At 38.9% G+C, this 17,200-nt stretch overlaps 1 protein-coding gene across 1 annotated transcript; it reads left to right on the plus strand.

Annotated features, from left to right (window-relative positions):
* Positions 1 to 1,264: 1,264 nt before the first annotated feature.
* On the plus strand, positions 1,265 to 11,585 carry LOC109414274 (odorant receptor 4). The gene is made up of 8 exons (XM_019688095.3): positions 1,265 to 1,483; positions 1,558 to 1,841; positions 8,574 to 8,849; positions 8,912 to 9,090; positions 9,331 to 9,427; positions 9,520 to 9,621; positions 11,193 to 11,348; positions 11,414 to 11,585. Exons 1-8 carry the CDS (start codon positions 1,429 to 1,431, stop codon positions 11,468 to 11,470), a joined length of 1,206 nt encoding a protein of 401 aa, XP_019543640.2. The 5' UTR covers positions 1,265 to 1,428; the 3' UTR covers positions 11,471 to 11,585.
* Positions 11,586 to 17,200: the final 5,615 nt, after the last annotated feature.

Below are 17,200 nucleotides of genomic sequence, written 5' to 3' on the forward strand. Positions count from 1 at the left end.
AAGAAAGTTATGAGATATTACCTATATGTAGTGACAGTCACCACTAAAATACTGCCCACGTTTATGTGTGAACTTTTGCTTGAGTTTTAAGACATAAAATAATGATTGCAAATTTTGTATAGCAGGTACTACAGTGACCGGCACAAAAAAAAAATCCATCTTAGGATGGTTACAGTTTCTAATGAGAACTTCATGCAAAAATGATAAAATATACCTTTCAATGAATGCACTTCATCCATTTTACATTGTTTTAGTAATCTGCATTGAAAAATTTTTGGTTTTTGAGGAATAAAGTGAATTCTGATAAGAATAGGGAAAATTGCTTAAAAATTGAGTATGACAGAAAAAAAAAGATCCACTTAGCAATTAATTCTGAAACTTAAGAAGGTTAAGAAAACATATAATTGACGATGAATAAATAATTAAATAAGTTAATCATTGAAACCAAACTAGCCATGAGGCACTGGACGAGGTGCAAGGGCGGGAGGACCAACTTGATCGTTATTGGTCGGTGCTTAGTATGACGAGAATCAGATAATAACCCTATAATGATTTTGGGCGGGTAGGTCCAATAGAATCGAATTTAGTTGAAAGCATTATTCTTCAGAGTTAATGATGATAGTTTGATATAAATGATACATATATCATGACTATTCTAGGAAAACGTACAACGCATTTAAACTAGAGTGGCCCATTGAAACAAATAGAACATACTTTGTTTGTTCTTGTTTGTAAGAGGAGTTCTTTTTGGTAGTTTTGACTGTGCAACACGTTGGTATGATTGAAGGCTGGATAACGCTTAATGCATGCCCCGCATTGATGTCATTGGCATCTTCGCCGTAACTCCTATCCCTGCCTCCACGTGACACCGGCCGGACCTTGAGCAACCTTAAGGAAAATCGGGTAACCAACCCCGGTGGGAACTTTGTTCATAAACTGACATGGAAGAAGGGAGCGGGTAGTCCTACCAATTCCTGAGCGTCTGTTCTCCACGGGCTACCAACAACGTATGTTCCCCATGTTTGAAAACTATAGCATTTTTCCAACCTATACATGTCTCAAAATCAATGACTCATTTGTTTCTCTATACTGAATTGGTCGCATTTAGTAGCCTCTATTTTCTTCCAAATCGTTTTTGTGTTTTGCATATAGAATTTGGGAGTTGGCAATGGGCGCATTTGGATCGCCCTGTCGCAATAGATACATATAGCTAAGCTTATTCAAGAGCAGTAAACTCATAACTGTTAATGATTCACTAGAAAAAAAAGTGAAACGTCCTGGGTAGCGTATTTCTACTATATAATCAACTATAAATGGAATTATATGACGACCGTAATTGAATCGAACTTATTATATTAAGGCCGATGTCATTTGCTTTAAGTCATTATTTGCATTGATTGGGATCAACGATAAACAACAAAGTCCAGGATGGTGAAGTTTGAGCAAACTTTCAAAGCTGTGGATCTGATACTCATAACGTCTGGTACGACGAGACCATTCTGCTGTTTCTGAATCATGTGAACCTGTAAAACTGATTCAATTGTGCAATATTTGCAGGGATTCCGTCGTGTAGTTCTTTTTACCCCGCCAGTATCAAATCGGCATTGAAAAGAAATGCCGTCTTCTTGATTGCATTTACTTTATTGCTTTACACCGCGTTCGGGGAATTAGTTTACCTCGTGCAAATGCTACAGAGAGAGTTCACATTCCTGGAGATAACGTTTCAAGCACCGTGCCTAGGATATTGCTCAATCGGATTGATGAAGATGTTGATTTTGGCCGTGAAGAGAAACTCGATTGCGGGGCTGGTACAAACGCTTCAAAAGTATTGGTATACATCGGTAAGATATAGTGCACATAATTAAGAGAGAAGAAGCTAGATAATGCTAATGGATGAATTCATTGTTGCTTTTCGATCTACCTTCTTTTACGTCCACGCCTCGTGACCATAGTATCAATGTTTTATACAAAGCGAGTTACTTCAAGTGCAATGTTGATCAGTAAATTTGAACCCGGCTTCAACCTATTCAAGATCACAAACGAGGTAGACACTTCGTTTGCGATCCGAACTTGATTTATCCAGTGTTCAGCTTGAGCGTATCAGCCTATCAGGTATCAGAAGGCCGGCTCCAGAGGCACGTTATCCTTCATTTGAGACATTTGTGCCATCGCCAAAATAATAGCCTATTTCATCATCTACCTGAGGGAAAAGGAAGGAAATAAGGATAAGGATGGGGATAAGGACTTGTAGGGAAATAGGAAAAGTACCCTGGAAGAGGATACTAATGTCGAATTCGTTTTTGATTCAGTTCCAACCTGGGTTGGAACTGGATGAGATCACAGTTTCAACCCCAACCCGACTTCGGTTTCGCTTGTACTAAAGTTTGTTTGAGTTTGTTTGACGTTTGTTTGTTTACACATTTTCCGCCAATCCAGTTCCAACCCAGGTTTAAAAAAGAATTCAACATAACGCATAAGCAAGCTTGCTATTTGGAGAAAACATTCGCGAAATGATGCGATTCGCTTTCGACAATGAATACGTTTTCACCCTACCTCGCTATATCAAACCAACCTCCTGTACGAATAGCACACGAACAGACTCGACGCTGATCAGCATTGTTGGCTGCTCCTTTTCGCCGTTGAGCTGTTGCGTTCCAGCCAAGCCTGTATTTTCATCGTTTTCGATGCTTTTCGATCACCTTTTCACGAAGCATCGTAGGCTGGGAGCGTTATTGGTGTGGTGTCGGTACATGCGAATGTTGCTTCTATGTGTGTGTCGAGCGTTCGTACCGTAGCTTCTAAAACCAACCCATTCGGTGTTGTTCGGATGTTCGAGTGAGCATGTGGCGGCACTGACAGATGTGTGCAAAATCGTTTGTGAGTTACATCATGTTCGTTTTGCCACCTCTTTGCCTCTGGTCATCGCTGAGCAGTGTACACTGTACAGTGTACAGTTCCATCACCAGCGATAAAAATACAATTGATAAGTTGATTGAGCATTCGTGAGATGATATTTGCAACATTGCGTATAAGCGTACCACAGTGGGTTCAAACAGCGACCTGAAAAGGGCACTTTAATAACGCGTAAAGCGAAAGAGAGCCTATAGCTCTTAATCACAGCGGGTTAAGAACAACAAAATATCCTGAATATTCAGGTCTCTGGAGACAGTTTCACTTAATAAGTGTTTACCGAATATTCGGAAACGCAGTTGCGCAAAAACTGGACAGTTACATATCAAATGATACGAAGTTCCATAATCGGATTAACAGCTATCACATGCAAATGAATCAGCTTGCTGAATATTCGCCATGTGTTAGCTGAGTCGCCAGTGGCCACTGGCCAGTCAATGCTTTGACCAGAATGCTGCAATTCTGCTTTGACAGATTTGTAAGATATTTCGCCACCCTTGGAGATGGCTCAGTACAATACAATTTGGTTTGACAACATGACTCCAAACTATTCCAGTATTGTCTGTGTTGAGTATCAGCCCAGGTGTGAATATGAAGCTTTACCCAACACTTCGATATCGGAATAGCTGGCTCAGGGCCAATGAAGTCATGTGATGCTCCAGTGCGAGCTAACTCATCAGCCAATTTCATTTCCAGCGATGGAAGAATGACCAGGCACCCATACAAGGTGAACAGCGTTTGCTGAATTCAGCTCCTCGATTTGAGTTCGACAAGCGATAACTATCTTCGACCTGGAGTTGGCCGAAGCAAGTGCTTCAATAGCAGCCTGACTATCTGAATGCCCATTACGTGCTGCTGAAGTGCTGATTGCACTCCGCACATAAGATTTCGGCTTGAAAAACGGTACAGTGTCTACCAAGTGAGTAAGACTGATACAGCCTGAGTTCACGAGAATAAACACCAGCACCTGCTCGACCTTCGAGAAGGGAGCCATCAGTGTAACATACGATGCCGTCTGAAATACTTCTTTCCAGATATCCAGATGTCCACTCTTCCCGGGAAGGGAATTCCGTGGAAAATGTCCTATATGGAAAATTACAAGCAATTGTAAGATCACTTGGAGCAAGGACAATTTTGTCCCAATTCACCGAAAGTGGAAACAACGAGGTGTGTGTTGATGTGCGGTTCACAGGAGTTTCCTCTAGTAGACCGAGTACCCGTAGATGGTAAGTGCAAGAAAGTGCTTCTTGTTTGAGATGAATGTGCAGTGGAGCAACGTCAAAGAGAACTTTGAGCGCTGCCGTAGGAGTTGAAGAGAACGCCCCAGATATCGCCATTAAGCACATCCTTTGGAGATGGCCTAACTTTGGCCTAACATCCATAGGCCAATATTGGCCGAACAACAGTTGTGTAGATCCATTTGATATACTTGGGTTTTAGACCCCAAGTTGTACCAAAGGTTCGCCGGCATTGCCCGAAGGCCATACAAGCTTTCTTGATTCTGAACTCAATGTGAGGTGTCCAGGAAAGCTTGGAATCAAGAATGACTCCAACGTACTTTACCTGTTCAGTCACATCGATTTCAGAATCAAAGAGACGCAAAGGTCGAACGCCATTACGGTTTCGCCTTTCCGTAAAAAGAACAATAGATGTTTTACTCGGATTAACCGAAAGGCCATATTGGCGACACCAACCCTCAATCACCTGAAGGGCGCTTTGCATCAGGCCGAAAAGGGTGGTGATACACATACCAACTAACAATGCTAGGTAGTCGTCGGCAAAACCATAAGTAGGAAAACCGCTATTATTGAGTTGCCTCAATAGCGTATCTGCTACGAGATTCCACAAAAGCGGCGATAAGACTCTCCCTTGGGGGCATCCACAAACACTCAATTTCCTAATCCCTGCAAGACGCAATGTCAAGAAGAGATATCGGTTTTTGAGCATTTGATGAATCCAATTGGAAATCATTGGAGATATACCATGACTCCGTGCGGCTTCCAATATGGCATCGAAAGGCACATTGTCAAAGGCACCCTCGCTATCTAAGAAAACACCCAAACAAGATTGCTTTTGAGCGAATGCTTTCTCGATATCGATTGTAAAAGAGTCACAGTGGACTTACCAGATTGGTAGGCATGTTGGTTTACATGAATAGGCACTAGGCCTGTCCAGCTTTTCAAAAATGTTCTCTGATTCTCAAGTCCACCCCCATATTTTGATTGGCATCCTAAAAGAAGTAACTGGTCAAAATTTCAGCCAAATCCGTTGAAATTAAGAGGTGCATCAAATCAATTTTGTGTTTTTCGACTATTTTTGAACTTCAAAAAATCATAACTACACTAAAATATGTCAAAACTTAATTCTTTCGGCAGAAATTGAAAGCTATACTTGTCTGCTACAACTTCTCCGAACAACGTGTGCCAATAAAATTGAAGGAAACATGTGTAATTATCACATTTGTAATCATAAAAACCTTAAAAAGTTGATTTTTTGATAGATTTCGTTCTGGAACACCCTAATATACTTAATAAGTTGGATTTTTCAAAACGGCATCATATTCTCCAATGTTTTTTGGTTATTTGCTTCTTTGACACCAATGCTGTAGGAGTTGAGCAAAAATTACTAAAATTCGTGAAAGTCAAATGTGGCCTAAAAACTAGCTTTTTGGAGGCAATCACGTTGTAGCGCGAAATTGTACTGAACGTAGTAGCTTTGCTTCCTAGTAGTTTGCCTTGGCTACCCCCTACCACGGGTGATAACAAACAAGCGCGATGACAGGTGTTGGCTATCATATCAGTGCTGACGCGATGCCACTTTTTGCGCGCCAAAGCGTGATTGCACCCGAAAAGCTAGTTTTTAGGCCACATTTGGCTTTCACGAATTTTAGTAATTTTTGCTCAACTCCTACAGCAGTGGTGCCAAAGAAGCAAATAACTAAAAAAACATTGGAGAATATGATGCCGTTTTGAAAAATCCAACTTATTAAGTATATTAGGGTGTTCCAGAACAAAATCTGGACAAAAATCCACTTTTTAAAGTTTTTCTGATTACAAATGTGATAATTACACATGTTTCCTTCAATTTTATTGGCACACGTTGTTCGGAGAAGTTGTAGCAAACAAGTATAGCTTTCAATTTCTGCCGAAAGAATTAAGTTTTGACATATTTTAGTGTAGTTATGATTTTTTGAAGTTCAAAAATAGTCGAAAAACACAAAATTGATTTGATGCACCTCTTAATTTTAATGGATTTAGCTGAAATTTTGACCAGTTACTTCTTTTAGGATGCCAATCAAAATATGGGGGTGGACTTGAGAATCAGAGAACATTTTTGAAAAGCTGGACAGGCCTAATAGGCACGTTGGCCAGATGAACATCACGGATGTGATGATCCACAATGTGTTCTAAGCATTTCAGAAGAAAAGAGGTCAAACTGATAGGTCTGAAACTCTTTGCTTCTTCATACGACGCACGACCCACTTTCGGAATAAACTTCACAGTAAAATCCCGCCAGGATTTGGGAATATACCCTGTAACAAAACTGCAAATAAGTATTTTTTTCAAAAGATGTTTGAAATGATCAAATCCCTTCTGAAGCAAAATAGGATAATTCCCATCTGCCCCAGGAGATTTGAAAGGAGCAAAGCTATTAAGTGCCCACTCAATCGATTCTATAGTTACAATACTACGAGCCGAAGCCAGGGAATCGTAACTACAAGAAAATACATCAGGTTCATCCGAAGATGTAATATCCACACATCCAGGGAAGTGTGTGCTGAATAAGCATTCCAGAAATTTCTCATCAGAGTAAGTCAGATCGCCATTTGGTAAACGAAGTTCGTTCACTTGGAAATCCTTAGATTTCGCAAGGATTTTATTTAACCGACTGACTTCACTCAAACTGGAAACATTTGTACAAAGGTTTTTCCAGCCGGATCGTTCAGCAGACCGGAGAGCTTTCCTGTAGGCCTTGCGAGCCGACCTGAAAGCCTTCGAACCAGCCGAACGTCGTCTTTCTACATTGTTTCCTGAGTTTCGCCAGATCAGAGTTCCACCAAGGGATTCCTCTTGTGATCTTCACAGACCGTAGAGGGCATGCTTCTTCAAACGCTTCCTTGATGAAGGTCGTTGTAGTATCAACGGCATCATCTAAATCACTTGGGAGTGTCAATGGATGGTGAGTATCCATGAAATTTGGTCGCAACCAAATCAGTAAAAAGATCCCAGTTTGTTGACCGGGGATTTCTGAAACGCAATGTTTGCGAAGTAACATTTAAATGTTCAAAAAACATGTAGAAATGATCAGATAAAGATTCTTCATCTGACACATGCCAATTAGTCAGCTCGTGACTAATTCTACTAGAGCAAAGCGTTATGTCTAACACTTCCTCTCTAGAAGATACCATGAAGGTTGGGCGGTTGCCTATGTTAAGTAATGCAAGATCTGTATTTACTACTTAAGCACTCCATCAAACTGGAGCCTCTCAAGTTAATGTCTGAGCTGCCCCAGATGATATGGTTTGCGATCCGAACTTGATTTATCCAGTGTTGAGCTTGAGCGTATCAGCCTGGCAGCGTAGCCTAGTAGGTATTTGCAGAAGAAGGACTCCTCAAGAGGTCTGCACATAGCGGGCATTGGCGCAGTCTTGTGCTAATGTAGAAGAATCTTTCAAACTATTTCTAACTCGCATGTGATGTCGTAGCTCTCGTAGATGGTATTGTCGATTTTGTATCACCGAATGCGATGATACGAATCAGTAGCGGGTGAAACCATCACCAGAGTCGTGACCTACCAATCAACAAACGGAAGTCTGTCATTTCTCCGATTTCACTAACATAGGCACCAGTAGAGGTGGTGCCTGATTCGTTGCGATGATTCTGAGATGTCCATTGGAAGTTGGTGCCGTGTTTTGTTCTGAAAGCAACATACAATATGATTTGGATCATGTATCGTGTCCAATACGCCACCTACAGCGCTACGATGGCGAACCCGCGGATGGACGATTATGTGGGTGCTCCCGATGAAGTTAACAAGTCTTTTTTCATCGCAGAGATCGTAGTCATCGGTGTTCTCATTCCTTTTATGTATTTATATTGCTGGAGTTTCTGGAAGATCATACGATGATCAGCCACTTCTAATGTTGGGTGCAGATGCTTTAGTGAGTCGTTTCTCCAAGTCAAATACTGGAGAACAGCTAGATCATCAGGCAGCCGCAAACCCATATTTTGATGTTAGCCTCCGATCAAAGTTCCCATCGGGGTTACCCGACAAGGTTGTACGTAGCGCGGCCTGTTCCTCATGAAGTTGCTGGGTTCGGGTACTCAACACTTATCAACCAAAATAACATCTTTTACTTGTTAATTTTTGCATACTCTTTCTTATTTACTCGCTTTCTTGTTACTTCTATAGTAGGGTCTTGTACCATTTGGGCAGGTGTACCTATTTTGGGCACTTGCCACTATAACTAAGTCAATTTCAAACCGATTGATTTGATTTTTTGTTCAGAGTTAGATAATGTACGTGCCTAGCTCTATACAAAATTTCAAATCAATCGGTTTGAAATTGACTTAGTTATAGCGGCAAGTGCCCAAAATAGGTACACCTGCCCAAATGGTACAAGACCCTACCTATTGTAAACGCACATGTGTATTTATTTCTAGGTACGCAGTATCGAACACCAATCGATTTGCGATGAAGTTATGAAGCCGGCCATCCGATTCACTACAATAGTAGCAGTCGTCAATATCGTGATGGGTATGGCTTTTACTTTGCTGCCGATTCCGGAGATGATTTATCACTATACCATAACCGGCCAATGGGTTCGCCAATTGCCGTTTCTTATTTGGTGGAGCTTCGATGTGTACGCCGGTTTTGTGTACTATTTTATATATCCACTGTACATTGTGATAGGATTCTCCGGTATTATTATCCACATGGTAAACAACATGATTTGTTCGAACAAGAATTTCCGGTACCTGTAACTTTTTTGCAATTTTAGGGATTTGACTGCTTGTTTTGCATTCTAGCTGCACACATATGTGTGCATTTTCGAATTTTGAAGCATGATTTGGGGAACCTGACTGACTTGCTTGACGGCACGGAAAACATCATTGAGAACAGGAAAAAAGTCAATCCAAAACTGTATGGTATTGTTGAAAAACATCAGATTATCGAAGAGTATGTATTACTATTCCTAAGTAACAATTTGATTTTTTTTTAGTTTTGAGGAGGTTAAAAAATCATCCTTAAACCTATTTTTTTAAATTTTCTATTTGATGATGATTTTAAGGACATCCTCGAATCTTTTTACTCAACTAGATTGTGGTACGGTTTGTACTAACAAGAAAGTTTATGTGGCGGCGGAATAAACTGTCTGAGTTTAGGCTTTAAGAAAACTAACGTTCGATCTTGTTTTAGGTGTCACAATAGGATGAATACGATTTTTAATTTTGCGCTGTTCTACAACTTCTTTGTGAGCTCATTCATAATTTGTATTCAAGGATTTATGGTAACCGTAAGTACATTACAGTTTTGCCTTCATTATTGTTTTAAAGTGTTTTGTCAAAATTATCGAGTCTTATGCAAAATATTTCTTTTTATTTACAGGCGGCTTCTGGATATACCCTTATAAAATTTGCTCTCTTTTTGGCAAGTTTTCTCGTGGAACTGTTCCTGTTGTGTTTCTATGGGCATCATATTGTAGAAAGCGTAAGTTATTCAGTGTAAAAAAAAAACAACGAATCATTTTACGCAGCTGACTGCACATTAGGGTGGAACTTATTTTGCAAGATCGTAGGATGAAAATAGGAGCATTTTGATAAAGGGGCTCATTTTGCCACAAAGGGCTGTAAATTTGAACAAAGTGAAAATTTTTGAAAACCTCATAATTTTTCTATATCAAATCAATGATTCTAATTTCCTTAAGGACGAATCATTGCGATATCTTAATTAATGAAGAAAAAGCATAAATCATTTGTTCAGTTGTCAGCCAACGCGCGATCGGATCGGTCGACTCTTTGCGGCAGAGCAAACTATCGTATCGGTTTCGACTTTTGCAATAGAATTACCATTGTTCATTTTACTGACAATGGCTTCTATACGCAAAAATACATTGGTCGTCGATTTCAATGTACTCCCTGTGCGACCAAGTGCAGGAGACATCGAGAAATTTCTGTGTAAATCACTAGAGATTGAGATGGCATCCGTCAAAAATCTCCAACTACATACCATTCGGAACTGCGCCCTCATTGAGATGCGCACCTTAGAAGCTGCAGAACGGTTGGCTTCTGCACACCACCTAAAACACTCCATGCAAGCAGGGAAGAAATTGTTCAACATCCCGGTGTACGTGGAGGATACAGCCATCAACGTCCGTGTACACGATCTCCCGCCAAGTGTACCCAATGCAGCCGTCGCCGAGCACATGAAACAGTATGGGAAGGTAATATCAGTTGCCCGCGAGTTGTGGAAAAAGTTTTTTCGTGGAATCCCGAACGGCGTACGAGTAGTTCGCATTGAACTGACCAAACATATACCATCCTTCGTCCGAGTACAAGATCAGCTCACCGCTGTATCGTATCGATCGCAGGTACCCACTTGCATGCGATGCGAACAAAAATCACATCCCAAGCTTAAGTGCTCGGAAGCAGCAATCAAAAATAAAGCGCGCCATATAACGTTGGCACCAAATACAAGCGATACCCAACCAACAAACGAATACAGTGAGGCTGACAACCCCGTACCGATGGACGTCGCAGTGGAGAATAATAACGTCGAAGCGAACGCAACAGCTGAACGTAGTCACCGGCAGCAGTCAAAACGAGACATTCGTCAAACGAGCCCAACGGATAGCAACGCACCACCATGTAAAAAAGCAGAAGTCACAATGGAAACAATGGACCCGATCACCGCGGCTCGTTCGATCGATGATGATGAAAATGGATTAGGAAGATCTGAGTATGAAGACACAGACACAGATGATTCAGGTCCGGATCCCGCAAAGGATGACGTCGAAGGATGGCTTGTTAAGTTTAAAAAGCAATCAAAACGGCACAAAAAATTAATAGCTGCTCTAGACCGTAATTCAGCAACCAAAGTTTAGAATTTATTGTAATTTTATTGTGGATTATCTCGACATGAATGCACCACGGTGTAAAATGTCGTTAATAAAATCAAAAAAAAAAAAAAAAATCATTTGTTTCCTCACGATGCTTCAAACGCGCATTAATAAATTTGTATAAATCTTTTCCAATTCACACCACATTCTGCATGGAACTCAGAGCATTCTGGCAGCGGAAGCAGCCTATCATTGCTCGTGGTACAACACGAATCACCAATTTCGAACAATTGTCCTTCAGATGATCAACAAGGGCCAAAACCCTCTAACGTTGATGGCGTGGAAAATATGGCCTGTGGATATGAGCACATTCGCAAGTGTAAGTATTTAGTTGCTCTGGTTTCCAAATATTACTAATTAACCTACTGTTGGTTTCGGTTTCAGATATTAAGCGCATCGTGGTCGTACTTCACACTGCTTCGTACTGTTTACGCTGATTAATTATTTCCAAGCTTTTTTCGATTGTTGGAATATGAGTTGAACCAAAAATTGATCAATTTTGTTTTTCTCATTGTTATAGTTTCGATGAAAATAAATCAATGTGGAAACAAGGTTACTCATTAAGTTTGTTGAATACGAAAAGAAATTCGTGCTTATTGGTGTTAAATTTACAAATCATGATACACAGTTTTTCATTGATATCTCGAGTCCATCATTATCAGTGTAACTCTGAATTTCCTAACAGAAATTAAACGAATTACTATCTAACTATGTTCGTTTTACAGGCATTTTGAATATGTACATATTTTGATACATCTGGCAAACTGTGAGTTTATTAATCTTCGTTACTTTTATCCAATTTATGCCAACGCAGTTGCGATCTGATGCACTTCTTTAATAAACGAATCATTTACATTCTTGCGTGTTGGATATGAAAACTCTTGCGTTTTTAATTTGTTTTGTTCACACCGGTAGCACGTGAACCTGTTAGCACTCGCAGTGGGGGAGGCACAAATGTGCATTTTAAATGAAGACATTATCGTGGAATCGAATTAAGATAACGATAAATCATAGCCTGTAGTAATTGAAATCGTCGGATACAGATGAAATAAAAGACAGCATTCCTAGTTTTAGTGCTTCAACTGAAAGATATCCAGAAAAATAGAGTACTCTATATGTATGTATGTCAGAGGTGGCATTTAGTTGCAACCAACTGTGATTTGATTGTAAATCCTCGTTTATTAGAATAATTTACGCCCTCGTTATAATAACCAGTCAGAATTGTACGAATAAATTGAATATTGTTTTTCATCCAGCTAGTAATCTAATTAGTGAGATTAAAAGCAATCATGTGGTAGATAAGCCTATACGTAGCCTGCTCGTGATAAAATCTGGCCACCAAGAAGGGTCCGGTATTCACTTAGTAAAGTGCTTCCATCTTCGTCCTATCGAAAACAAAGCTAATAAGCGCCATTTGTATTGTTTTTTTTATTATATTAGGGGTACTCACTAAACAGATTAAATTGTTGCGTAAGCCATGATTTTCTGCTTATTTGAAATGTTTCATGATTTTGCGAATGAAAAAATCGAAGATTGCCTTGGTGATCGCGACGTTTAATCAGTTTAACCCTTTATGGTTCACTGCACGAATCTACACTGGCCTGCTTACTCTCACACGAAATTTGATGTTTGAGAGGTGTCGGCACCGCTCAAACGTCAAATTTTCTTTGAGAGTAAGCAGGCCAGCAAAAATTCGTGCAGTGGATAAGGCCGTAATACTAGTGTAACAAAAAAAAAAGTTTTGCGAAACACTACAAATGCATTGTGCTCCCGATGGGTACCACAATGTAGACAACTGCTAAAAGAACCCTACAAATGCGCATTTTATTTTCCGCATCGAGCCCCACATTTTGAAGCTAGTGGGATACGAAAAGTAAAATATAACGAATACATTGGAACCTTACAAATGCACATTTTATTTTCCGTATCGGGCCCCACGTCTGGGAACTTAGATACGCAAAATAAAATGGAACATTACAAATGCACAAAACACAAACATGCAACACATAACATAAATTCAGTAACAAATTTTGAAAACGACGTATAATCAATGCTACACCATTGATTATAATTATAATTATACGTCGTTTTCAAAATTTGTTACTGAATTGTGCCCAGTTATCCAAATGGATAACGAAGTCCGAACCCAGGATGACGAGGTTTCATTATTGTTCTTGGTCCATCAGTCACCCTAGAAATGTATTTTGTTTGGCAGTTCGCCTTCTAGTTCGCAGCATCTGTTGCTGCATTCATAGCTTGTTTTGGTCTAGGAATTTCTAATCCTAAGGGGCATCCTGATTTGAGCAACAACACAAGACCGTCTACAATTTGATGTCCGTGTTAGGGGACGGCTTGTGTGTTTTGTACTGGATCACTCCTAAAATGTTTGGAGCACTACAAATGCACATTCAAATTCAGGGACAGATGTACAAACCTTAGTATAAAATGGAAAATCAACTGACAAAATAGTTGTGAAATTTACAAACGTAACGCGTTGTCAACGCGTACTATTATGGAAATGATTATACCTATACATAATTACATGTACAAAACAATTTTTGTTTGAAAGAAACTCTCAAAAATATAAGGTGGAAATATAGTTGCCACTGCCCGTTTAGGCCACCAGCGCGCGCTGGTGGCAATATTCTTGCCACTGCCCGTTTAGGCTGCTTTTCTTCTTTTGACTTCGACAAAAAGTCGGAAAAGAGATTTTTGAGTGGATTAGGGCTTAACCCATAATATAAACTGTGTAGTTTAGCTCATGTCAACCCATAATTTGATTATTTCTTAAAATATTTACCAAATCTATAATATTACAAGGGAATGTTCATAAATTACGTAACGCTTTGTGGGGGGAGGGGGGGTTTCAGCAAAGTGTTACGACCCATACAAAAATTTCAGTGGTCTCATACAAAATGTGTGACATAGGGGGGAGGGGGGGTTGAAAATGCGCAATTTTTGCGTGACGTAATTTGTGGACGTTCTCCAATTGAGCTTTGTTTGTTTGAGCTAATTTTCTTGACGCGGTCAAATTAAGCCATTTTTGAGACTACAAATGGCTCCCAAATTGTTGTTAAAGCTTTGTTTAGTACTAAACAATACCAGGCGTTGTTAGTAATCCCAATTTTGTGTAAACAAAAAAAAAAATGAAATAAATTGTTATAAAACAGAAAAAAATACAAACAGTAGGTGGCAATATAGTTGCCACTGCCTTATAAAGGGTTAATCAGTTTACGCTGCTAAGTGTATCCCCCTAGTATTTTTGTTAGGAGTGATGAAGATAGGAGCATATGCTGAAGAAGGGCACTCATACCCTTATATAATGCAGTAAAAATGTGCGGCAAATTAGGCTGCCGAATAGTTAAATGACAACCTCAAGGACCGCCGAATATTCTCCTGACTTCTTCCTGACATTGAGTTAGACGTTAATGATTGATCAAACATTTAGTGATTAGTGATTAATAGTTGCGTGACGTAATTTACATACATTTACATTTTTTACCAAGTCTGTCTGTCAACTGAATTTGGTTATCTTAGCACCAAGTAAAAGCTACAACATCCTAGTAGAACGCTCTGAAATTTTATTTCGATTGGACATTTGGTTACTGAGATATCTTTCGGAGAGGGGAGTACATAATACAGCAAAACTATTTGAGAGATTTTTGATAAAGTTTATCATAATAAATTTCTCAGCCGTATGCCAACCAATTTGAGTTCTTCTACAACCAAATGAAAACTACAACATCCTTGTAGAACGCTCTTGAATCTTATTTGGATTGGGTATCTTTCGAATAGTAGGGGAACCAACATATTTTGGACACAGCAACGCATCAATATTTTTTGGACACGGCAAAAACAAATGGAATTGTCCAAAATATATTGGCGTAACGCTGTGTCCAAAATACGTGTTTCCCCTACTTGGCAGTAATTTCAATAAATTCCTTTTTACCCTTCTTACACCCATAAGAAGGGTATAAATATCGCTCGAAAAACCGACTTTCGATCCGACTCAGCCGTCTGTCAACCGATTTGAGTTCTCTTGGAAGCAAATGAAAGCTATTACATCCTAATAGAACGCTATTGATTTTTTTTTCGATTGGACGTTTGGTTACCGAGATATCTCTCGAAGAGTACTTATGAGTCATACATCTAAACTTTTTAAGACTTTTGACCAAGTGTATCATAATAACTATCTCGGCTGTTTGTCATCCGATTTGGGTTCTCTTGACACCAAATGAAAGCAACAGCATCCTAGTAGATCGCCCAGAAATTTTATTTCGATTGGACATTTGGTTACAGAGATATCTTTCGAAGTATACTTAGTATTTATACAACTAAACTTTGAGATTTTTGACCAAGTGTATCATAATTAATATCTCAGCCGTCTGTCAACCGATTTCGGCTCTCCTGCATGAAATGAAAGCTACAACAATCTAGTAGAACCCTGTACAATTTCATTAGGATTGGACATTGGGTTACCGAGATATCTTCCAAAGAGTACTTGGGACTAATACAGGTTAACTTTTAGAGAGATTTTTGACCAAGGGTACCATAATAAATATCGCAGCCTTTTGTCAATCAATTTGGGTTCTCTTAGCACCAAATGAAAGCTACAATATCCTTGTGGAAGGCCCTGAAATTTTATGTCGATTCGACATTTGAGTACTGAGATATCTTACGAAGAGTATTTCAATAAATACTTTTTTATTAGTATATTCACTTGTTATCTTGCATGAGTTTTTGACCAGTCTATGGGAAATTATTTTTCAATAAATAATGCTGACCTCATATAAGGACTGTATCGGAAATTAACTATAAACATTCAAAATGCTCTATCTCGAAGCACGGTTGGTCTTTTTATTCCGGTTCTTCTATGAAATCTTCACAATATAGTTAAGTTTAGAACAGCTTGAAGAAATATGGAAAATGTTTAGTATTATTGAAAATATGGTTCTATGAGTATACCACACAAAATAACAATCTGTACAAACTGCATTTTTTTTAAATTTTTTCTAACGTTTCAATAATTTGTAGCGAAAAAAATTGTACAGGAAAAAATCTGGAAAATAATGATTATTACTAGCAGTTATGCACACATAACATATTACTCAATACCAACTTTAAAAATTCTTATTTTGGATAGAAAAACCTCCAACATTAAGAATATGGTCTATCCCAAAAGAATATCTACTTTTTGGTCGAACTTTGACGCTCTGTTTTAAATATTTTCAGAGGTTATAAAATTCCGTTCCCTGGTAAAACTACCTCTTCAATAGATTTAAATACATACCCAATCGAAAAAAAAAATCAAATTTATAATTTCATGTATTTTTTATTTACGTAATCGTTCTTTGAAGACGCATAAAAAAAAGAGTTCCTCGAAAAATGGCCTATTTTTTATTTTTAAGAATTGCCCTAAACTGCGGAGGGAATTTTTCTTAATAAAATAGTTATTTATGCAACAAGTTGCAAAATGATGATTTTTTTAGCACGAGTCGTACATTTATCTAACGAGGCTTGCCGAGTTGGATAAATACGACGAGTGCTGAAAAAATCGAGTTTTGCAACGAGTTGCATACAAAGTTTTTTGTAATTGCAAAAAAAAAACGTTAAGTTTAATCTCTTCTTATAACACAAACATGTAACAAGAGAAATCACGTGCGCGCCTCCAAGCACGCTTGCGCGTGTATTACTTTTCAGCACTCTTAAGAGTGCCGAGAAGTAGTGCTTTTCGGCACTTTTGTTTTAGTGAAGAAAAGTAGGCCGTTATATTGCCCTTGCCGCGAGTGAAAAGTAGGGGAATATGCAACGCAATTACAAAAAATAATTTTCCTATATCATGAGCATTCTGGAAAAGAATATAGGGGAAATTGTGTAATTTCGGCAGTTTTGTTCTCTTCGTCATGAGGAGTTTTTTGAAAGCTGTTGAACTCAGAGTTGGCCTCAAATCCTTCCCAATCAAACTGAATTATACGACCGAGTTTCAGGAAATTTGCTCGACAAAAAACCCTCATGACGAAGAGAACAAACCTGCCGATAATATCCATTGTCACCCTATTTGCGCAAAAAAAAGAGAAAAAATTGAGTATTTTTCCACCGTTTTCGCAATTTAAAATTTTTAGGAGGTGTCCAAAATTTTAAAAACATAGGGTAAACAGGTATAATATGCCC

This window comes from Aedes albopictus, chromosome 2 (genome assembly GCF_035046485.1).
Source record: "Aedes albopictus strain Foshan chromosome 2, AalbF5, whole genome shotgun sequence".
NCBI lineage: Eukaryota > Metazoa > Arthropoda > Insecta > Diptera > Culicidae > Aedes > Aedes albopictus.